Source organism: Halichoerus grypus, chromosome 8 (assembly GCF_964656455.1).
Source record: "Halichoerus grypus chromosome 8, mHalGry1.hap1.1, whole genome shotgun sequence".
Lineage (NCBI taxonomy): Eukaryota > Metazoa > Chordata > Mammalia > Carnivora > Phocidae > Halichoerus > Halichoerus grypus.
This window is the reverse complement of record NC_135719.1, coordinates 28,664,795-28,688,764: the sequence shown is the minus strand read 5'-3', so window position 1 is coordinate 28,688,764 and position 23,970 is coordinate 28,664,795. Positions and strand designations below refer to the sequence as shown.

At 41.4% G+C, this 23,970-nt stretch overlaps 1 protein-coding gene across 3 annotated transcripts in view; it reads left to right on the top strand.

Moving 5' to 3' along the window:
* Positions 1 to 23,970, top strand: part of OTUD7A (OTU deubiquitinase 7A) — a 367,779-nt gene that overhangs the window by 293,802 nt on the left and 50,007 nt on the right. For all 3 annotated transcript variants that reach the window (XM_078078987.1, XM_078078988.1, XM_078078989.1), the window contains one exon: positions 20,270 to 20,371. In XM_078078987.1, the coding sequence (XP_077935113.1) occupies positions 20,270 to 20,371 (102 nt within the window). The remainder of the gene's footprint in view (positions 1 to 20,269; positions 20,372 to 23,970) is intronic.

The following is a 23,970-nucleotide window of genomic DNA, read 5'->3' as shown; positions in this document are numbered from 1 at the left end:
GTTTGGAAAATATTCCCTATGAACTTGAAAAAAAATTGAATTCTGCCCTTCTCAGATATAGTGTTTTATATATGTTAACTTTTTCAAAGATTTTTATTTATTTATTTACTTGAGAGAGAGAGAGAGTAAGAGAGAGAGCACGAGCAGGGGGGAGGAGCAAAGGGAGAGGGATAAGCAGACTCCATGCTGAGCACAGAGCTCGACACAGGGCTCCATCCCAGGACCCCGAGATCATGACCTGAGCTGAAACCAAGAGTTGGATGCTTAACCAACTGAGTCACCCAGGCACCCCTTATATATGTTAATTATATCAATTTTGTTGATTTTTGTTGTTCAGATCTTCTCTATCTTTAACTGAGCTTTTGTTTACTTGTTCTACTAGCTACTGAAAGAGGGGTATTAAAGGCTCCCCTGTGATCATGGGTTTCTCTTATGTCTCCTTCAATTCTATCAACTTTTGTTTTATATACGTTGAAGCTATGTTATTAGGTACATACAGATTTAGACTCATTATTCCATGCTAGTATGCTATGGTTTTTGTTTTGTTTTAATGTGCAGGTCAGATAGCAAAGAATTCTCTACTTTTGCTGGTCTGAAAATGCCATATTTTCCCATTCATATCTGAGGGATATTTCTAGGCTTTGCCAGTCACATAAGCTCTCTATCACATATTTATTCTCTCTCTCCTCATCTCTCCTACAAATACTCCTCCCACCCTCCCTCCCTCTCTCTGTCACACACAGACACACACACACACACCTTTAAAATACATAAAAGTCATTCTTCATTTTCAGTCCATATAAAAATAGACTACTGGCCAGATTTGACCAACAGGCCAAAGTTTACTGACTCCTGATCTATATTACTGTCTTCTACTTTAGGTTTATTTACTGTTTCTTTCCTAACTTCTTGAGATGAATACTTAAGTCATTAATTCTTAACCTTTCTTCTTTTCTCTTATAAGCATTTAAGATTCTTAATTTTCCTCAGGTTACTATTTTAGCCACATTCCATGAGCTTTGAAATGTAACATTTTTGTTACAGTACAGTTCAAAAATATTCTTACTTTGATTTTGATTTATTCTTTGACCCATAAATTATTGGAGGTGTTTTTTGATTCCTAAATCTATGGAAAGTACATTAAATATTTCTAGTTACTTTTTTTTATTATTATGTTATGTTAATCACCATACATTACATCATTAGTTTTTGATGTAGTGTTCCATGATTGTTTCCATATAACACCCAGGGCTCCATTCAATAGGTGCCCTCTTTAATACCCATCACCAGGCTAATGCATCCCCTCACACCCCTCCCCTCTAGAACCCTCAGTTTGTTTCTCAGAGTCCATAGTCTCTCATGGTTTGTCTCCCCCTCTGATTTCCTCCCCCTTCATTCTTCCCCTCCTGCTACCTTCTTCTTTTTTTTTTAACGTAAAATGTATTATTTGTTTCTGAGGTACAGGTCTGTGATTCAACAGTCTTACACAATTCACAGCGCTCACCATAGCACATACCCTCCCCAATGTCTATCACCCAGCCACCCCATTCCTCCCACCCCACCCCCCACTCCAGCAACCCTCAGTTTGTTTCCTGAGATTAAGAATTCTTCATATCAGTGAGGTCATATATGTCTTTCTCTGATTGACTTATTTTGCTCAGCATAATACCCTGCAGTTCCATCTACATCGTTGCTAATGGCAAGATCTCATTCCTTTTGATGGCTGCATAATATTCCATTGTATATATATACCACTTCCTTATCCATTCATCTGTCGATGGACATCTTGGCTCTTTCCACAGTTTGACTATTGTGGACATTGCTGCTTTAAACATCGAGGTGCACGTACCACTTCGGATCCCTACATTTGTATCTTTGGGGTAAATACCCAGTGGTGCAATTACTGGATCATATGGTAGCTCTATTTTCAACTTTTTGAGGAACCTCCATACTGTTTTCCAGAGTGGTTGCACCAGCTTGCATTCCCACCAGCAGTGTAGGAGGGTTCCCCTTTCTCCGCATCCCCGCCAATGTCTGTTGTTTCCTGAATTGTTAATTTTAGCCATTCTGACTGGTTTGAGGTGGTATCTCATTGAGGTTTTGATTTGTATTTCCCTGATGCCGAGCGATGTTGAGCACTTTTTCATATGTCTGTTGGCGATTTGGATGTCTTCTTTGGAAAAATATCCATTCATGTCTTCTGCCCATTTCTTGATTGGATCATTTGTTCTTTGGGTGTTGAGTTTAATAAGTTCTTTATAGATTTTGGATACTAGCCCTTTATCTGATATGTCATTTGCAAATATCTTCTCCCATTCTGTCGGTTGTCTTTTGGTTGTGTTGACTGTTTCTTTTGCTGTGCAAAAGCTTTTTATCTTGATGAAGTCCCAAGAGTTCATTTTTGCCCTTGCTTCCCTTGCCTTTGGCCATGTCTCTAGGAAGAAGTTGCTGTGGCTGAGGTCGAAGAGGTTGCTGCCTGTGTTCTCCTTTAGGATTTGGATGGACTACTATCTCACATTGAGGTCTTTCAACCATTTTGAGTCTATTTTTATGTGTGGTGTAAGGAAATGGTCCAGTTTCATTCTTCTGCATGCGGCTGTCCGATTTTCCCAACACCATTTGTTGAAGAGACTGTCTTTTTCCCATTGGACATTCTTTCCCGCTTTGTCGAAGAACAGTTGGCCATAGAGTTGAGGGTCCATTTCTGGGCTCTCTGTTCTGTTCCATTGATCTATGTGTCTGTTTTTGTGCCACTACCATACTGGCTTGATGATGACAGCTTTGTAATAGAGCTTGAAATCTGGAATTGTGATGCCGCCAGCTTTGCTTTTCTTTTTCAACATTCCTCTGTCTATTCGGGGTCTTTTCTGGTTTCATACAAATTTTAGGATGATTTGTTCCATTTCTTTGAAAAAAGTGGATGCTATTTTGATAGGCATTGCATTAAATGTGTAGATTGCTCTAGGTAGCATTGACATCTTCACAATATTTGTTCTTCCAATCCATGAGCATGGAACGTTTTTCCATTTCTTTGTGTCTTCCTCAATTTCTTTCATGAGTATTTTATAGTTTTCTGAGTACAGATCCTTTGCCTCTTTGGTTAGATTTATTCCTAGGTATCTTATGGTTTTGGGTGCAATTGTAAATGGGATTAACCCTTAATTTCTCTTTCTTCTGTCTTGTTGTTGGTGTATAGGAATGCTACTGATTTCTCTGCATTGATTTTATATCCTGCCACTTGACTGAATTGCTGTATGAGTTCTAGCAGTTTTGGGGTGGAGTCTTTTGGGTTTTCTACATAAAGTATCATATCATCTGCAAAGAGTGAGAGTTTGACTTCTTCTTTGCCGATTTGGATGCCTTTGATTTCTTTTTGTTGTCTGATTGCTGTGGCTGGGACTTCTAATACTCTGTTGAATAGCGGTGGTGATAGTGGACATCCCTGCCACGTTCCTGACCTTAGGGGGAAAGCTCTCAGTTTTTCCCCATTGAGAATGATATTCACTGTGGGATGTTCATAGATGGCTTTTATGATATTGAGGTATGTACCCTCTATCCCTATACTCTGAAGAGTTTTGATCAAGAAAGGATGCTGGACTTTGTCAAATGCGTTTTCTGCATCTATTGAGAGGACCATACGGTTTTTGTTCTTTCTTTTATTAATGTATTGTATCACATTGATTGATTTGCGGATGTTGAACCAACCTTGCAGCCCAGGGATAAATCCGACTTGGTCGTGGTGAATAATCCTTTTAATGTACTGTTGGATCCTATTGGCTAGTATTTTGGTGAGAATTTTTGCATCCATGTTCATCAAGGATATTGGTCTGTAATTCTCCTTTTTGATGGGGTCTTTGTCTGGTTTGGGGATCAAGGTAATGCTGGCCTCATAAAACGAGTTTGGAAGTTTTCCTTCCATTTCTATTTTTTGGAATAGTTTCAGAAGAATAGGTATTAATTCTTCTTTAAATGTTTGGTAGAATTCCCCTGGGAAGCCATCTGGCCCTGGGCTTTTGTTTTTTGGGAGATTTTTGATGACTGCTTCAATTTCCTTAGTGGTTATAGGTCTGTTCAGGTTTTCTATTTCTTCCTGGTTCAGTTTTGGTAGTTGATACATCTCTAGGAATGCATCCATTTCTTCCAGATTATCTAATTTGCTAGCATAGAGTTGCTCATAATATGTTCTTATAATTGTTTGTATACCTTTGCTGTTGGTTGTGATCTCTCCTCTTTCATTCATGATTTTATTTATTGGGGTCATTTCTCTTTTCTTTTTGATAAATCTGGCCAGGGGTTTATCAATCTTGTTAATTCTTTCAAAGAACCAGCTCCTAGTTTCGTTGATCTGTTCTACTGTTCTTTTGGTTTCTATTTCATTGATTTCTGCTCTGATCTTTATTATTTCTCTTCTCCTGCTGAGTTTAGGCTTTCTTTGCTGTTCTTTCTTCCAGCTCCTTTAGGTGTAGTGTTAGGTTGTGTACTTGAGACCTTTCTTGTTTCTTGAGAAAGGCTTGTATTGCTATATACTTTCCTCTTAGGACTGCCTTTGCTGCATCCCAAAGATTTTGAACAGGTGTGTTTTCATTTTCATTGGTTTCCATGATTTTTTTTAATTCTTCTTTAATTTCCTGGTTGACCCATTCATTCTTTAGTAGGATGCTCTTTAGCCTCCATGTATTTGAGTTCTTTCCGACTTTCCTCTTGTGATTGAGTTCTAGTTTCAAAGCATTGTGGTCTGAAAATAGGCAGGGAATGATCCCAATCTTTTGGTACCGGTTGAGACCTGATTTGTGACCTAGGATGTGATCTATTCTGGAGAATGTTCCATGGGCACTAGAGAATAATGTGTATTCTGTTGCTTTGGGCTGGAATGTTCTAAATATATCTGTGAAGTCCATTTGGTCCAGTGTGTCACTTAAAGCCTTTATTTCCTTGTTGATCTTTTGCTTAGATGATCTGTCCATTTCAGTGAGGGGGGTGTTAAAGTCCCCCACTATTATTGTATTGTTGTCAATGTGTTCCTTTGCTTTTGTTATTAATTGCCTTATATAATTGGCTGCTCCCATGTTAGGGGCCTAGATATTTACAATTGTTAGATCTTCTTGTTGGATAGACCCTTTAAGTAGGATATAGTGTCATTCCTCATCTCTTATTACAGTCTTTGGTTTAAAATCTAATTTGTCTGATATAAGGATTGCCACCCCAGCTTTCTTTTGGTGTCCATTAGCATGGTAAATTGTTTTCCACCCCCTCACTTTCAATCTGGGTGTGTCTTTGGGTCTAAAATGAGTCTCTTGCAGACAGCATATCGATGGGTCTTGTTTTTTAATCCAATCTGATAGCCTGTGTCTTTTGATTGGGATATTTAGCCCATTTACATTCAGGGTAACTATTGATAGATATGAATTTAGTGCCATTGTATTGCCTGTAAGGTGACTGTTACTGTATATTGTCTGTGTTCCTTTCTGGTCTATGTTACTTTAGGCTCTCTCTTTGCTTAGAACACCCCTTTCAAGATTTCTTGTAGGGCTGGTTTCGTGTTTGCAAATTCCTTTAGTTTTTGTTTGTCCTGGAAGCTTTTTATCTCTCCTTCTATTTTCAATGACAGGCTAGCTGGATATAGTATTCTTGGCTGGATATAGTATCCTGTATTATATAGGATATAGTATCCTAGCTAGATATAGCATTTAGTGCTCTGAATATATCACGCCCGTCTTTTCTGGCCTGCCAGGTCTCTGTGGATAGGTCTGTTGCCAATCTAATGTTTCTACCATTGTAAGTTACAGATCTCTTCTCCCGAGCTGCTTTCAGGATTTTCTCTTTGTCTCTGAGACCTGTAAGTTTTACTCTTAGATGTCGGGGTGTTGACCTATTTTTATTGATTTTGAGAGGGGTTCTCTGTGCCTCCTCGATTTTGATGCCTGTTTCCTTCCCCAAATTAGGGAAGTTCTCTGCTATAATTTGGTCCAATATACCTTCTGCCCCTCTCTCTCTTTCTTCTTCTTCTGGGATCCCAATTATTCTAATGTTGTTTCGTCTTATGATATCACTTATCTCTTGAATTCTGCCCTCGTGATCCAGTAGTTGTTTATCTCTCTTTTTCTCAGCTTCTTTATTTTCCATCATTTGGTCTTCTATATCACTGATTCTTTCTTCTGCCTCATTTATCCTAGCAGTTAGCACCCCCATTTTGGATCGCACCTCATTAATAGCCTTTTTGATTTCGACTTGGTTAGATTTTAGTTCTTTTATTTCTCCAGAAAGGGTTTCTCTACTAACTTCCATGCTTTTTTCAAGCCCAGCTAGTATCTTTGAAATCATCATTCTGAACTCTAGTTCCGAAATCTTACTAATGTCCGTATTGATTAGGTCCCTGGCAGTCAGTACTGCCTCTTGTTCTTTTTTTTGAGGTGACTTTTTCTATCTTGTCATTTTGTCCAGAGGCAAATAGATGAATGAGAGAACAAAATGCTAACAGAGTACCAATGTCCCCAGAAAATATTCACTAAACAAATCAGAAAAGACCTGAAACCAGGGGGAAAGAAAGGGAAAGAAAGAAAAAAAAAAAGAAAAAGATAAAAACAAACAAACAAAAACAAAACAAAAAAAAAAACAGAACATGATCAAATATGATCAGGCTGGTGCATAGATCAGTGCCACACACTAGATTTGGGGCATATTTTGGTCTGTTAGAAGAAAGTGCCTCCCAAAATTTAAAAATTTTTTTTTTTTTAAGATTTTATGTATTTGCGAGAGAGAGAATGAGAGACAGAGAGCATGAGAGGGAGGAGGGTCAGAGGGAGAAGCAGACTCCCTGCCGAGCAGGGAGCCCGATGCGGGACTCGATCCCAGGACTCCAGGATCATGACCTGAGCTGAAGGCAGTCGCTTAACCAACTGAGCCACCCAGGTGCCCCGAAAAAGTGCCTCCCAAAATTTTAAAGAAAGAAAAACTTATATATGTAGAAAAATAAGGGTTAATATGACGAAGGGATGGAATATGACTATAAAGATGAAAATTATAAAAGATTTTATAAAAGGAATTGATAAGAAGTTGGTTGAAAAAAGAAAGAAGAGGATTTAAAAAAAAAAGGGGGGAGAGAATGTGATCAGGCAGGAGACTAGAACAAAGCCATACACTAGAGATTTGGGTTATATTTTGGTCTGTTAGAAGAAACTGTATCCCAAAATTTTAAAGAGAGAACAACTTATATATATATACCAAAAATAAGGTTAACTACTATGAAGGGATAGAATATGACTCAAAAAATGAAAAATAAAAAAGATTTTTTAAAAAAGGGATTGATAAGATGTTGGTTGAAAAAGGGAAAAAGAAAAATTCAAAAAAAAAAAAAAAGAAAGTTAAGGGACGCCTGGGTGGCTCAGTTGGTTAAGCGACTGCCTTCGGCTCAGGTCATGATCCTGGAGTCCCGGGATCGAGTCCCACATCAGGCTCCCTGCTCAGCGGGGAGTCTGCTTCTCCCTCTGACTCTCCTCCCTCTCATGCTCTCTGTCTCTCATTCTCTCTCTCTCAAATAAATAAATAAAATCTTTAAAAAAAAAAAAGTTAAAAAAAATTAACTTTGAAAGTCTAAAGAATCATGGTAAAAAAGCCATGGATTCTATGTGTATTCCCCTAGCGCTGGAGTTCTGCCGTTCTCATTGATGGGTAAACTTGGTCTTGGCTGGCTGTTCTTGCTGATCTTCTGGGGGAGGGGCCTGTTGCCGTGTTTCCCAAATGTCTTTGCTGGAGGCGGAATTGCCCCGCCCTTGCCAGGTCCGGGCTAAGTAATCTGCTCGGGTTTGCTCTCGGGAGCTTTTGTTCCCCACAAGCTTTCCGTACAGCTTTGGAGGCCGAGAGTGAAAATGGCGGCCTCCCAATCTTTGCCCCGGAGGAGCTGAGAACTAGGGGCCCCGCTCCTCAGTAAGCCCCCAGAGAAAAGCAGTCAATCACTCCCATCTCCCCGGTCTCCGGCAGCACTCCGTGCTCACCCGGCCTGTGACCAAGCGTTTCTATCTCTGGCACCCAACTCGGTGTGGAGTCTCCAAACCCAGCAGATCCCTGCAGTGTGCTCCCGCGCTGCTCCTCCCGGGGGAGGAAGGGGAGTCTCCCCGGATCTGCCGCTTGTTGGGTCCCTGCTGGAGGAGCAGTGGCCCAACTGTGCCGCGGATCACGGTTTATGACAACCCCGAGCTGAGAGCCCGCGCCTCGGCTCCATCTCTGCAGCCGGCTTCCCAGCTCCGATACCTGGGAGCTCTGCCGCACTCAGGCACCCCCGGTCTTTCTGTGACCCCGAGGGTCCTGAGACCACACTGTCCCAGCGAGGGTTCCACCCCCCGCTTAGCCACCGGAGTGACGTCCCTCAGCGGAGCTGACTTCTAAAAGTCCCGATTTTGTGCTCGGCGGCTCTATCACTTGCTAGAAGCGGCCAACGGAGGCCCCCCTCCCACCGTCTATCCTCCCGAATATCGCCTCGGATTCACTTCTCCGCACGTCCTACCTTCCAGAAAGTGGTCGCTTTTCTGTTCAGAGAGTTGCTGCTATTCTTTTCTTCGATCTCCTGTTGAGTTTGTAGGTGTTCAGAATGGTTTGATCCCTATCCAGCTGAATTCCTGAGACCAGATGAAATCCAGGTCTCCTACTCCTCTGCCATCTTGCTCCACCCCCTCTAGTTACTTTTGTATTACTGATTTCTTCCTTAATTGCTTTATAGTCAGAGTGCATGATCTATATGACTTGAAATTTGTTGAGGCTTTGTTGAGACTTCTTGTCTTTTTAATGTTCTATGTCTGCTTGAAAATAACATAGTCTTCTATTATGGGCTGCATTACTTTATATGTACATTTGGTCATTTATTATGTTTTTCAAGTCTATATATTATTTATGTTTTACTGGATCTCTTAATTACTGAGAGATGCATGGATATTTCCCATTGTGATTGTGCATTTGTTCATATCTCTTCTTATTCTTATGCATTTTCAAATCCAGTAAAGTCTGTGTTATTAGCTACAGCAACTAAAGTTATGTCTTCCTCATGAACTGAGCTGCTAAACATTATGAAGAGAGCCTATTTAACTCTAGTAATGTTTTCTTGCCTTTCAGTTTGTTTTATCTGTTACCCTAGCTTTCTTTAGGTTAAAATTGACCTGATGCACAATTTGCCATACTTTTACTTTTAGTACTTTTGTAGTCCCATGTTTTAGATGTATCTTTTGTAAACAGTATGTAGTCGATTTATTCTTAAAATCACTTTAACAACTTTTGTCTTTAACCCATGCATTTATTTTTAATGTAACTACTCTTTGTCCCCTTTTTTTTTTAAAGAGTTTATTTATTCATTTGAGACACAGAGATAGAGAGAGAGAGAGAGAGAGAGAAAGCATGAGCAGGGAGAGAGGCAGAGGGAGAGGGAGAAGCAGGCTCCTCGCTGAGCCAGGAGCCCGATGTGGGGCTCGATCCCAGGACCCTGGGATCATGACCTGAGCTGAAGGCAGACGCTTAACCATCTGAGCCACCCAGGTGCCCCTCTTTGTCCCTTTTCTATGTGAGGTTTTTTCCTCCCCTAATAAGCCCTCTTTTTGTTGCATGGAATATTTTTTAATCATTTCATTCTTTTCCTTTTTCTATTATTGAGAGGTTACCCTAATTCATAAAACATACATATGAATCACATATCAGATTCATCAACATCTTTTTTTTTTTAAGATTTTATTTATTTGACAGAGAGAGATACAGTGAGAGAGGAAACACAAGCAGGGGGAGTGGGAGAGGGAGAAGCAGGCTTCCCGTGGAGCAGGGAGCCCGATGCGGGGCTTGATCCCAGGACCCTGGGATCATGACCTGAGCCAAAGGCAGATGCTTAACGACTGAGCCACCCAGGCACCCCAGATTCATCAACATCTTAACCTATACCCAGACAAAACAGGGAACTTAGACTAGTTTAATTTTATTCACACACCCCCTTTTCCTGATTTATAAGTTATTATCATTTATTTTAATTCTATACTTTTAATCTCATCAGACATTATTATTATTGTTTTATACAGTGTTCATTTAGACTTACCCATATATTTACCATTTTTGTTTCTCTTCATTTCTTCATGTGTATTAGCTCTTCCTTCTGTTTGAAGTTCATCCTTTAGAATTTCCTTGGGTGACTGCTGGTTTTACTTTCTCCACTTTTTTGAGACTTAAAATGTTTTTCTTTTACCCCCATTTTTGGAACACATTTTTGCTGGACAGAAGTTGCCAGTTATTTTCATGGAGCACATTGAAGGTATTATTGCATTGGCTTATTTTCCATTGTTCTTTTGAAAACATCAGCTGTCAGTCTGCTACTCCTTTCAAGATTACTTTTTTATTCTACTTCAAGATATTTTCTCTGTCTTATATTCTGCACTTTCACTAGGATATGTCAATGAATGAACTAATTTCATTTTTCTTGTTTGGGATGTCTTTGACTTATTAAATCTGTGAATTTTATCTCTGTAGATTTCTTCCGAAAAATTCCTCAGTCAGGATCTCTTCAGTATTGCCTCTGCATTTCAGTTAGACAGTGTTAGAGCTTTTCAGTATATTCTTCATGTCTCCTAGCCTGTTGTTCATATTCTCTCTTTTTTTTCCCCCCCTCTTAGTTGCATTCTGGATAATTTATTCTGATTTATCTTCATATATATATTTTTTCTTCAACATTGTCTAATTCAATATAAAATTGATTGTGTTTTTTTATTTCTATTATTCCCTTTCATTTTTTTGTTTTTTTAAATTTTATTTTATTATGTTATGTTAATCACCATACATTACATCACTAGTTTTTGATGTAGTGTTCCATGATTCATTGTTTGCGTATAACACCCAGTGCTCCATGCAGAACGTGTCCTCTTTAATACCCATCACCAGGCTAACCCATCCCCCCACCCCACCCCCTTCTAAAACCCTCAGTTTGTTTCTCAGAGTCCATAGTCTCACATGGTTTGTCTCCCCCACCGATTTCCCCCCCCTTCGTTTCTCCCTTCCTACTATCTTCTTTTTTTTTTTTTTTTAACGTATAATGTATTATTTGTTTCAGAGGTACAGGTCTGTGATTCAACAGTCTTATATATTATCCCCTTTCATTTTAAAGTCCTATTTTTGTTTTCCAAATCTGTCTCTTATTCTTCGGAAATGTTTGTTTCCTTCCTTTGTGTCTTTTCAACATTTTAAGCATATTTGTTTGTAGTCTCTAGCTGACCGTTTTTAGCTTCAAATTTGTAGGTATCTATAATTTTGTGTCTATAAGTCTTTCTCAAGATGGCTGCCTTCCTGTTGGCCCTGTAATTTGAGGTTGTGAGCAGGATATTATCCGTGGGAATCTGGTGGTCTGAGTTGAGGGTGTTGTCAACTATGTTGAGTGATATATTTGTTTGTTTCTTTGTTTATGCTAGATTCCCAAAGGACATTACCATCCTATAAACAATCTTTATGTTTAATTTCTTTGCTTAGGCATTCAAGCCACAAATCAGTTTTAGCTTAAATAAGAGCCAAGTCAATAGCCACAACATGTCTGGAAGAAGTTGGCTTTTTTGTTTCTTTGTTTGGTTGGTTTTGGTTTTTTTGTTTGTTTGTTTGTTTTTATTTCTCTGCTAAGCCCAATCTAGAAGAGACACATTTCCCTCTCAGCTTCCTTTGCCAGGGGGAAAATTATTTCTAATCCTTGCACTTAGGAGGTAGTTTCTGAGGGTCCTAACCTCATGTGGGGTGAGGGTTCCCTGGTCCCAATTCCCCACAGCACAGAATCTCAAAGCCTTTTTTCAGATTCTCGTGAAGTGATTAAACAGGCAAAATGTCTCCACCTACAGGAGACACAGGGTTGGTACATATTTCTAATTTCATTCCGTATTTATTTTTGGTCACTGGGGATTTACCACACTTTATCTCAGACTTGGATATACGTTTCAAAGGAGTGTTGACAAGGAGGACTATTTTCTCTGATTCCTTTTTTCTCTTTAAATCTGTCTCTCCCACTTGTCTCAGGGAGGGACTTCTCTTCCAGTGACTGAAAACAAAGCCTCAGCTCCCACTGTCTTTGCTGTTCTACACACATGCACATGAGATCTTATTTCAAATTGGATTTTCTAAGTATGGCAAAGAAATAGAGAATAACTAACAAAAGTAAAAATCAACGGGAGGTTGTAGGGATATAAGAAATAGTTCAGTGTTCCTGAAGAGTCATTTTCTTCGGTCTGTTGGACTCCATACCTGTAAGGACAGCTTGGCTCCTCCTCTTTTCTTATATTCCTAATGTGATTCCTTTTCCCTTAGATTTACTCAACTTTTTTCATTAAAAAGCCTCTTTCTCCTAATACTACAAGCTCAACAGTGAATGTTGGCCAAAAAAAAAAAAAAAATTAAGATGCTGTTTGTAGATACCTGCTTGATTCAGGGGTGTAATTTGCATTTCTGGGGACCTCTAAACAAGGCTTCTCAAGCCATCTGTACTGAAGGACCACTTTTTTACAACTTTCAATTCACTCTGAACCAATACTCCTGATGTGGCTTGAAGTGGGGTTCAGGAACCAATGGCCAAGAAAGAATACTTGAGATGTTTTTGGTGCAAAAAAGGGTGTTTTTATTATAGGAGGGGAACCTGTGGGCAGAAAGGGCTGTACTGGGCTTGTGAGGAGTGACTGATTATATAAGATTTTCTATCCTATAGAGGGGAAGATGATGTTAGGACTCCAGGAAATTGAGTCTCTAGGAAATTCTGGAGATTGCTTTTTCTCTTATAGATCATTAAGACAGTTGCAAACTGATGAGACTCATGTCCTGCTTGGCTGTGATCTCTATCAGTTAACCATTTGTTTTTCCTTTTCCTTTGTTCTTGGGCAGTCAGGAGTGCCTGAGGAATGTCACACATATCCCACCTCGGGGGTGGGGAGGTTGTGCTTTGCCCTCAGCTTGCCTTTTGCTCCCTCATCACTTCTATAAATTCAGTAAAAGTATTGCTGCAACGCCCATTGCTATACAAGCTCCTAAATAGTTCCTCTTGTTTCCTATGCTCACCTCAGTGTGCCCCAGTTAACCTCATTGAGCAGCTCTGTGCGGTCTGAGTGGAAAGAGCCTCCCTTAGACCTCTCCTCCATGAATGCAAAAGCAACTATCCTTACCCCCAAAAGGGCCTCAGTATGTGAAGGTACTTTTTAATCCAAAGGGTGTGGTTCATTTATTCACTCATTAGTTTATGCATAAATACCTTCCTTGCTTTAACCCAGGGTTTTGAACCTGTTTTGACAAAAACATGTATATGGTACTTTCTATATGCCAAGCCCTGTTTTAAGTGCTTCCCAAGTTTTGAATAACATATTGTTCATAAAAATTCTACTAGATCAATACTATTATTATCCCCATTTTTCAAAAGAGGGGACTGAGACATTAGAGAGGCAAAGTAACTTGTCCAAGGTCCCACTGCTAAGAAGTAGTGGAACTGAGATTTGAGCTCAGAAAATCTAGTTCCAAGGTCCCTCTGCTTAACCACTCTGCTGGCAACCTCTCTGAGCCCTTGAGTATCTCATTCTCTGGCCTCAGATCTGCAAGAGTAGGTTTTCCAAAGCCTGCTTTATGGGTGAATAATTCATTATGTCCCCGTTGTCAACGTGAAACACTTGGTCATTATTGCACATAGCTCTGAACTGAAAGGAATGAGCAGGTCTTCTGTTTCTAATGATTGATTAGCATGTCTGCCCTGAAAAGGATGATGATTTATTAATGCTATCTGCATGGATGCAAAAGGGGATTGACCTGAGACACATCAGAGAAATCACCTGTAAGCTTCAGGGTTCTGTGCCTCTGAAAAATTTGAAAATTATAACCAAACTGTAAAAATTCCAACTCATCTATTGAAGAGGAGAAAAATTTAGTGGAACTAGTAACTGTACCAGTTAGATTCCCCCAAAGTGTGTTTAACTGAATTCAACCAATTTTTTTAAAACTAAATCAAGACAAATGAGTTAATTTACATAGATATTGTCTTTGGCACCAGAACAAAGTATCTCCATTTACAAGTGTAAAACTGAAACAAATCCACATGGCATTCTTTTTGTTTTTAACATTTTTAAATCTACAGGAAAGTTAAAAGATTAGTACCTATATTCCTTGCAGCAAGAGTCACCAATTTTCAGAGTTAGGTCACATTTGCTTTATCTCTTTTTTTATATAAACATAACTTTTTTCTGAACCATTTGCATGTGTATTACAAATGTGTATCTTAAAATTCTCCTATGAAACCGGAACATTGCCACTCCTAAGAAAAATAACAAATGCTACCTGATATAGAGCCCATATTCACATTTTCCCAGTTAGCCCCAAAATCTCATTTAAATTTTTTTTTCATTCCAAAACCCAATCAAAGTTTCTGCATTGCATTTGTTTATATCTTTTTTTTTACCTCTTTTAAAGAACATCCCCCTATCTTTTCTTTTGCTTTTCATGATAATTTTTTCAAGGGTCCCAGCCTATTATCTCATATCCCATTCTTGAATGACCCCAATGGGATTCATTCGCCACTACCTCTCCCTAGGGGCCATATGATGCTGGCTTACTCTTCCAGTTCCTGGAAGAGTGGCTAGGTCAAGGAGAGGTCAGAACAGTGGACTCTCTGATCTGTGTGCCCTGTGGGGAAAGAAAGGGGACGAGTCTACTCTGCCTGAACACTGGCAATGCCAAAGAGTGGTGCTGGGTGGGGGAAGACAGAAGCATAGGGGGATGAAACTAAGGGAAAGAGGGAGGAAGGAATATGAAAAAAGAAGGAAATAACATGGTTTTGAGGTGGACACCAGAGGCAGAGGAAGAAGCCTCATGCACGACACACATTTTTCAACCTTGAATTTACCTGTTTTTATGTTATATAATGTAAAGGTCACCAAATTCATGTAGTGGTACTGATGGGGAGGGAGGAATGAGAATGAAAACTGGGGAAACACATCAAGGGAACTTCAACTTGATCTTTAGTTTTTTCTTCTTTTACATCAAAACGAACAAGCTGAAGCAAATATGACAGAGGGTCTGCAAGGGGCCTGGTTCTGCGTGATGGGTGTACTACCCTCAGCACTCTTCAAAATTTTCACCATAAAAACAGAATGAGAGAAACAAGCAAGAGCAGAAAAGGGAGAGTGAGCAACCCTTGTTTCTCAGGAAGCACAGTAGAAAGACTGGGTCTATGACTTCAGACTAACAAACTTGAGCTTCAGCTCCACTGCTTATGGAAGAATATATTTTTTGAAATCATACCAGCTCACAGAAGTTGAAACCAGCTTGCCAACAAACTCAGCCACGTCCAACTAAATTAGAACAGCTTTGCTCAGGATCTGATTTTGCCCTAGATGAGAAATGGGCCCTTTAAGATTCAGTGCCCCATGACTCCCTGAGCCTGTTTCCTTGTCTGTAAAATGGGAATATGCACCCCCACACAAAACTGGGAGATTCATGGTCAGCCCCGCAGGGAGCAGGAAACACTAACCCAGCCAGCAGGACCATCAACTGTGAATTCGTCATTACCACACAGAACAGGAAGTCTGGGGACAGGGACGCTCATGGCAGGGCTGGCAGCTCCCTGTGTCTTCAAGGACCCAGGTACACCCAACTTTCTGCCTATCTTCAGCAGGTCAGTGCTGCCTCCATTCAGGGTGCAACGTGGCTAGAGATGCATCTGGTGACATCCTTGCACATCATCCAGGGAAGCGAGGGAGAGGCCCTGTCTATGTCCCTTTTGAAGGATGAACAACACTTTGCCAGTAGTTGCCCCACGGGTCAAGGGACAGTATGTGGCCACAGCAACACTGGTCCCTGGCAAGGAGCATGGAATGCAGGGAAGGAATTTGTCACAGCAGGGTTCTGTGAGCAAGGATGGGAGGGGAAAGCTATTGGATGGGCAAACCACAGGGTCTGCCCATTAATGCAGATCACCTCCTCATTAGCATATTCCTTCCCCTGTTTCTCTATTCATACCCCTGCACCCACTGGGTCTTGGAACAGCTTCAGAGGATGCATGGGGCCATCCCACTTTAACATTAAATGTGTTGGGCTTTCAGGTGTTACAGCTACTCTCTTATGCCATGCAAGCAAGAATCTTGTCATTTTTCTTCCATTTTGTGGCAACCCAGTTTTAATATCTCCCAGCCTGGAGGTTTATTAAAAGGCCTTGGAAAAAGTCAGGTGAGACGGGTTGCTATTTCACAACCTAGAAAAAAAGAAGTTACCAAGTGATGGCATGTTATTTCCAGTTATGTCTCTGACCGGTGATCCAGGGGCACAGTCAGTTAAGGCCCTTAATTGCCTTTCTCATTTAGCTTTAATAAGATGACTTGCAAGTGGTCAGAATACGCCAATTTGTTAGCATAAGCATTAGCATCATCATTAATAGAGGCTTGTCCATTTAATTTTGTAGTGTTAATTTCAATACATGTTTTTCATTTAGAATTAAGGATACAGTTATGTTATATTAGTAAAACCACTTATTAAAATGCAGTTACTGAATCTTAACCAAAAAGCACTGTAGAGCAGATCATTATCCAGCTCAAACACATTACTGACACGGTTTATTATATTAAGCCTTGTTAATGTGGTAATCTGTTAGACAGTAACTCTCCAACTCTGAACTAAATGTACTTTTGAGGGCCTTAACTTCCAGCAATACTTCAGTTCTTGCCCTTCATATTTCATTATTGATTACTGAAAGCAGTAACACCCTTTGTTAAGATTAATTCTTAATAATAACAGATGGCTTGCTGGAATGTAAATAATGCAATGCCCCTCCAACTTTCCAATCCTATTAGTATAATTCTCTTTCTTAAAAAAAAAAAAATTCAATTAAATATTTTCACAACTTCTTGAAAATATCTGTTATAAACGTTCTCATTTGACTGAAATTCCACAAAAAGTTAAAGGCCCCAAGAGGTGGCTATTATATTCCATTCCCCAAATTAAAAATCTATGTTACAAAGACCATACAGTGGCATGATATATTCAAAGCACTGAAAGGAAAAAAACCTACAACCAAGAATACTCTACCTGGCAAGATTATCATCCAGATAAACTTTGTATTTTATGAGGCTTCTAGAAAAACTCTGTTTTGTGCCAAGAACTGTGAGATGTCCAAAATTTTACTCTGCTTGAAAGCTAATAAACTTGCCTTTTGTGGTTTCATGGATGCTGGCAGAAAACCTGGGACTTCTGGATCACAGGAGAAGGATACTGTTACATTTGAGGCATGTGCGGCATTTGGGAGATCCCATGGGAGCATTTTTCTTCTTGTGGAAGCCTACTGGGTGGTCCTGAGAAATAAAACGTGATCAGTGTACCACCTCCCTGATATGTTCTGGGGTCTAAGATGTTCCTTCCCCACATGCTGGGTTGTTGCTTCCTGTCTTCCCTCACAAAATTGTCAAACGCCACCACCACAGTGCCTGTAACTTACCCTTTGTTCTCAGTCACTTCCTAATCACAGCTTGACCTCTCATCCACGAAGGTCAGCCATAAAGGGACAAAAGCGTTTTTATAAAACTGAACCATAATTAAGTCTGAATCCCCTAGTTTCCCTTTTGGTTAAACCACCACCCACAAAGTGTGCTAAACAGGCCAGCCTGGGGATGCCATTACAGACAAGAAAAAAGCAACATGGTCAGAAATGGCCAGGGAGGAATTGAATTTTCAAAACAGGTCTATATAACCCCTAGTCCTGTTCATCTTGCTCATTACCTAGGAAGCAGTTGAGAGGGGATGGTTGCTTTTGGGGACAGCCATATTCAGTAAACAAACTGTCTTAAGGTACTGTTATGGATTGAATGTTTGTGTCCCCCCCCAAATCCATATGGGGGCACTCTGATCCTTAGTGTGATGGTATTTGGTGGTAGGGCCTTTGAAAGGTAATTAAGTTTAGATAAAATCGTGAGGATGGGGCCCCGTGATGGGATTAGTGTCCTTATAAGAGGAGGAAGAGAACAGAGCTCACTGTCCACCATATGAGGACACAGCAAGAAGGGGGCCACCTGCAAACCTAGAAGAGAGTTCTCACCAGGAACCAAATCAGCCAGCACTTCAATCTGGGACTTCCAGCCTCCACAACTGTGAGAAATAAATGTCTGTTGTTTAAGCTACCCAGTCTGTGGTATTTTGTTATGGCAGGCCAAGCTGACTACTTTTCTTGGTTATCTCATTGATTTCTAGCTTATTTTTAGTATAGCCAGAGCACATAGTGTAAATTATTTCAAATCCTTTGAAATTTGTTGACACTTTTTTATGGCCCATTATGTGGTCAATTTTGGAAAATATTCCATGTGACATGGAATGGTTATATTCCATTTGACTTTACTGTGTTATCATTATGAAGTATCCCTCTTTATCCTGTTCACCTTCATCTGATATCGATAGGACTTCACCAACTTTGTTTTTGCTTAGTTTTTGAATGGTGTGTCTTTGTCTACCTAGTTACTGTTAAATTTCTGTGTCATTATATTTATGGTGTCTTCTGTCAGCAGCATATACTTGTTTTTTTAAGCAAGGCTGGCAATCTGTCTTTTAATTAAAGTATTTAGTTCACTCACATTTAATATAAATGCTGGTATATTTTGGTTTAAATCTGTTATCTTGCTGTTTATTTTTTGTGTGTTATTGTGTCTCTTTTTTCCTCTCTTATTCTTTTGAATTATTTAAGAATGTTTATTATTCTGGTTTCCCCTCTACTAGCTTGTCAGTTATACATTCTTTTATTATTCCTTTAGTGGTTACTCTACAGTTTCCAAAATGTACCTTCGAGCTATTAGAATTTACCATAAGTTGGCACTTTTACCACTTCCTGGTCAATGTAAGGATTTTTGGATTTATGTCATTTATTACACATTCCCGTGTTTTGTGTTATTGCTGTCATGTGTTTTAATTCTACATATACTTTAATCCTCAAAAAAGGGCATTTCTGATATTGCTTTAAACAGCCAATATTTATTTCCATTTACCAACATACTTGCCCTTTCAAGCCCCTTTATTACTTTTGTGCACTCTGAAGTATTCTTTACCGAATCCTTTTAGTATTCTCTACTGCAGGTCCGATGGATTCTCCCTTTCGGTTCATCTGAGGTCTGGAATTCTAGATTGGTAATAACTGCCAGATAAGGGTGGAGGCACAGGTTCTCTGCTCTGCTCTGTTGGACGCCTGTGGAGGAATGGGCTTCCTGGTACTGCTGGGAGGGAGCATGGGACCTTCTTACCACCAGATGGGTGGGAAAGGCCAGGCTCCCCATATGTTCTCAGTTGGTAGGGGGTGGAGTCCAGCTTACCCCCCAGCAGGGCTGAAGTACTGGCTGTGTGCTTAGCCTTCTCTGACACCATCTGGCACTGGGGGAGCGGGTGGTGAGTGACTCATTACTGCCCGGTAAGGTTGGAAGTTTTGGCTCCCCACTTGGCCTCTGCCAGCAGGGATGATAATGAGTTACAATTTCTTCTGTGGCATTTCACTGAAATAGAGCAGTTATTGTCTATCTTCCTAAGCTGCCCCTTTCCTGATATCCTGTCTAGAGAGAGCATGGTTCCTTTGTCTACCCCCATTGGTGTCTCCAGGTTCCCAACTTCTGCAGTACCTGGTCTAGGATTTGGGGGCAAAAAAGAAATTCCAGGGAGCCTACTACCATGCTGTTTCTCAGATCCCAAGTTTCCTGGTCAGTCTGCCTCTTCTCTCCACTTTTCAGTCTTCCTGTGTTATTTTATACATGATGTCCAGGATTTTTAGTTGTACTTAGTACAAGAATAGGGGAAAGTATGTCTGCTCCCTCTTCCTGGAAGCAGAAGTCTCAAGATGTGTTAATGAGATTTAACAGGAATATATCTAAGTAGCTATAATGATTTTGATCTGTTAAATTAAACATAAACCATACTTTCGGAGGTATGTATGCATCAAAAAAGGATGGTGCAAAACAAACAAATAACTTCCAGAAGGGGAAACTGTGTTCAAGGAGATTGCACAAAGATAAACTTTATTTTTTGTGTAAAATGGTCCCAGATTCAAGGAGAAAAGCCTTCACCCTTGGGTTTCTTAATCCTCTTGCTAATTAATGGGAGGATTTGGTCATCTCTTATTTTAGAGGGGAAAAAATCTATATTTTATTTAAAAGTAGCCATAATGCTCTACCTTCCCACTGAAGTTCTCTAGAACCTCTCAAAAATCATCTGCTGATGTTTATGCTTACTTAGGAAACACTTAACGATCTATTCTGGGATTCTCTTCTAAAGTGAGTTTCTATTTCAGGTCGCCTGAACTGGTGGTCCACTGTGTGCACGAGCTGTAAACGGCTTCTTCCTTTGGCCACTACAGGGGACGGGAACTGCCTTTTACACGCAGCCTCTCTGGGTAAGCTCCGCAGCAGAGACAGGGTGGCAGTGCCCCAGGCTGGTTCTGCTCAGGGCAGACATATGTTAAGTAGAGCCATGCACATCACTCATCTGGAACAGTCCCCAAGGGATGTAGCCAACAATCTAGCCCTTCTGGTCAAGCAGCTGACAGGCTTGGTGGGGACACAGAGCACACGTGAGAAAAGACCTGATATAATAGAAGGGGCCTAATCATGAGCGGCAGGGATGGGAATTAGAGATTATAGTGTAGAGGACTTCCTGGAGGAGGTGAGATCTGAAGGACTCGAAAGATTTTAAAAGAAGACATCCCAGGTAGGGAGACTCCATGGAAGGAAGGCAGGAATTAACAGGATCTTTGGAAGCAGGGCTGAGCTCGGTTGGGCTTGAGCAGGAAGTTTGGGGAGCAGTACATTAGGTTGGATGGTGTGGGGCCACCACATTGATAGCAGTCCATGCACTTGGACTGACAAAAAGACATAGTTTTTGGGTCAATCACTTGGATAAATCGTAGGGGAATCACTTGGGTACTGAGAAAAAGACATAGGTTGAGTAGAATTTTAGGAAGAAAAATGCTGAATTCCACACTGTGAACATAGTGAGATCATAATTTCACTGGAAGGATAGGCAAAAGATAATACGCCCAAGCATTAAAAGTGGCCATTGCTGGGTGGTGGGATTGTTGATTTTTATTGTTGAAACAGGGGGATCACCTGGGGACTGACAAAAAGACATAGTTGGTGAAATCACAGGCAAATCAGCATAGTCCAAATATACAACAGGGAAGTCAGCAGACTTCCGCAGAGATGTGAGCTTCCAGGCTGCAAAAACCCATACCGGCAGGTGCACAAGCATTGCTGGCACTATTTGAATAACTGAGGGGTCATGGCAGACTTTCTGGAAGCTCAATTACTCCTTCTAGATCCATCCTTCTATACACAGAGCCGAATCAGTTTTGACAGACAGGACTGGATTTGTGCCAGGGACCCAGGCCTCAGAGCCAGCTATCCTCCTGAGTCCTAGAATAAAGGGTCTCTCTCCACAGATGGGACCCTAAGATAAGAATATTCTTAGTTGGCGAGTTTGACCAAGAATATTGGTCAAACTCACCTCCCCAGGTAAACACGGTTGATGCTGGGACCCAGAGCAAGGGCCGGACCCCAAACCTCTCTTCGGCCCTGTAGTGAGGCCTGTTCAGCAAGAGGTGGACAGAGGTGAGACTAAAACCCACAGAGGTGAAATGCATGGGGTCTGGGAGGGGGCCTGAGAGGCTCGGGGGAGAATGGAGCCCCAGAGCAAGGGGAACATTCCGCATTCTGCAGGCGTGGCAACGGGTGGTGGGGAACACAAAGGCTCCCACGTCCCTGCTTGCCTTCCATTTCACAACGAACACATTTCTGTTTGTTGGCATTGCAAACGTGTTTCACATTCATCACGGTAGGAAAATAAAAATCAACAATCCCACCACCCAGCAGTGGCCACTTTTAATGTTTTGGCATATTATCTTTTGCCTTTTCTTCCAGTGAAATTATGACCGCACAATGTTCGCCGTGCGGAATCCAGCATTTTCCCCTTAAAATTCTATCGTGAATTTCCCATGCTATTGTTCTTCAAAAACATGTTTTTGGTAGTTGTGTCGTATTTCATCATAATGTATAAACTAGTCCCCTATTGTGGGACATTTTCACCTTGTTGGTGTGTAAAACCTGGAAAGGACATAAAAGAAGAAATCTCTCATCTGTGTCACACATCAGCCTCGTACAAAGGGAAATGCCTTTGTCCTTCAGAAACTGCAGTGTGCACCATTACAGGTGAGCAAAGCCACAAATCAGGCCACGTGCCACCGCGGTCTGGTCTGAGGACAGGCATTTTCCCAGGGAGTGTAGTGGGGCTCCCGTCTGCCTGAGAAGAGAAAGCATCCTGTGGGCCAGCCTTGCTCCGGCGAGGCCATAGTGGGGTCTGGAGCTCATCGCCAGGTGGTTCTTTCCTCCTGGGACTTTGTTTTCCTTTCATGGGGTTTAGCTGTTTGACCTGACCGTTCAAAGGAGCCATGCCACACTGACCAGCAATGCTTCTTGACCTAGGGTTGTGGGACACCCACAGAAATGACAGTAATCGTAGAGCCAAGCTTGCAAGCAAACATTTATGGGGCAAGGAGACCCTTCCTGCAAGAGAGAGCCAAACATGGAGCCGGGGGAACTGAGGCTGGACTTACCATGCCTGGGAGAGTCCCAAGAGGCCACTGCAGGCAGGGCTGAGGGATGAGTAACATCAGCTTGGCCTGTTTATAAAAGGAGCATGAATGGCCACTTCCCTCATCTATGTTGTAAAAAAAGGCAAAAGCCTCACTTGATGGAAAGCCCATAGCAGCCCCTGCTTATTGCATATCTTTGCACGAAAGGATGCGTGGCCAGATTGAGTCTTTAAAGATTAGGTCAGTGCAGGTCACTCCTCTTTTAAAAGCTCTCCAGAGGCTCCCAGCTCATTTAAAAGTCCACCTTTTCACTCTCCACCTTGTCCCCTGGATCCTCCCTCCAGCCACCTTTCCCACTTGCTCTTTCTCAAGTATGACTCATGGGCGCCCCTTGGGGCTGACCCCTGCCTTCCCCTCTGCCTGGGCTGGCAACTCAGCTCCCTCCTTCACCCTCTCGAGTCTAGACCCTGATGTCTCCATTCATGCCATGACCACTGCCGCCCAACACCCTGTCCTGCTTCATCTCTCTGTGTGGTGCTCTACCCCTGACAGCGTATGCCATGTGCTAAGTCGATGGCTGCTTCCTCTTCCCTCAGTGTGCCCTCTGTGAGATTTTAGGAACTTAGTCTGTCCTGATTGCTGCTGTGGGTATTCCCAAAACCGAGAATGGTGTCTCACCCCTATTATGAAATAAGTTTGGAATTAATTAAGTGGAATTAATGCCATTTAATTAAATGGATGGATGGATGGATTCCCCCATTCTTTCCCCATAGCCAGACCTGCACTTCTCATTACTATTTCTTCCATTTGTTGGGTCTCTTGACCACATCTGAGGTGTCCCACGAATGTACTCAGAGATGGCTGATGTTCCTTATATAACCCCTCAACACCCAGCACAGGCTGGGGAGGGGGTAAGGGAGAAAGACCTCCCCCCAAAACAGGTACTTACTCTTGGGTCCAGATGTTTGCCGTGGTTCCCACTGATGCTCTGTGTCTCAGGAGGTCAAGATGCCTTAGGGCTGAGACATCAGATGTCTAGGTGAAGCCTAGATGAAGCCAGGGTCTGATTGCCATCCTGGCTTGAGGCCCTGTGTGAGGACACGTCACCAGCTTATCCACAGAGACTATCTCTCACTCAAATACAAGAGTTGGACAGTGAACATTAGGTCCCTCAAAGCAAACCTGAGAGATTGAAAGTAGCTGGCCAAGGGTCCCAGGGAGACGCAGCATGTGATCTCACCCACTGTTTTTTCTCTGAGAAAGGGGCATACTCCTTCATTCACCAGCTTGCTTCAATGGGAAATGGGGAAAGAGAACAGAGGGGAATGGCTAGCTAATCGTGAGAAATGAATAGCTGACTGATGCGTTATCTTTGTGCAGATGCGGGAGGCTGGTCCCGGTAAGTT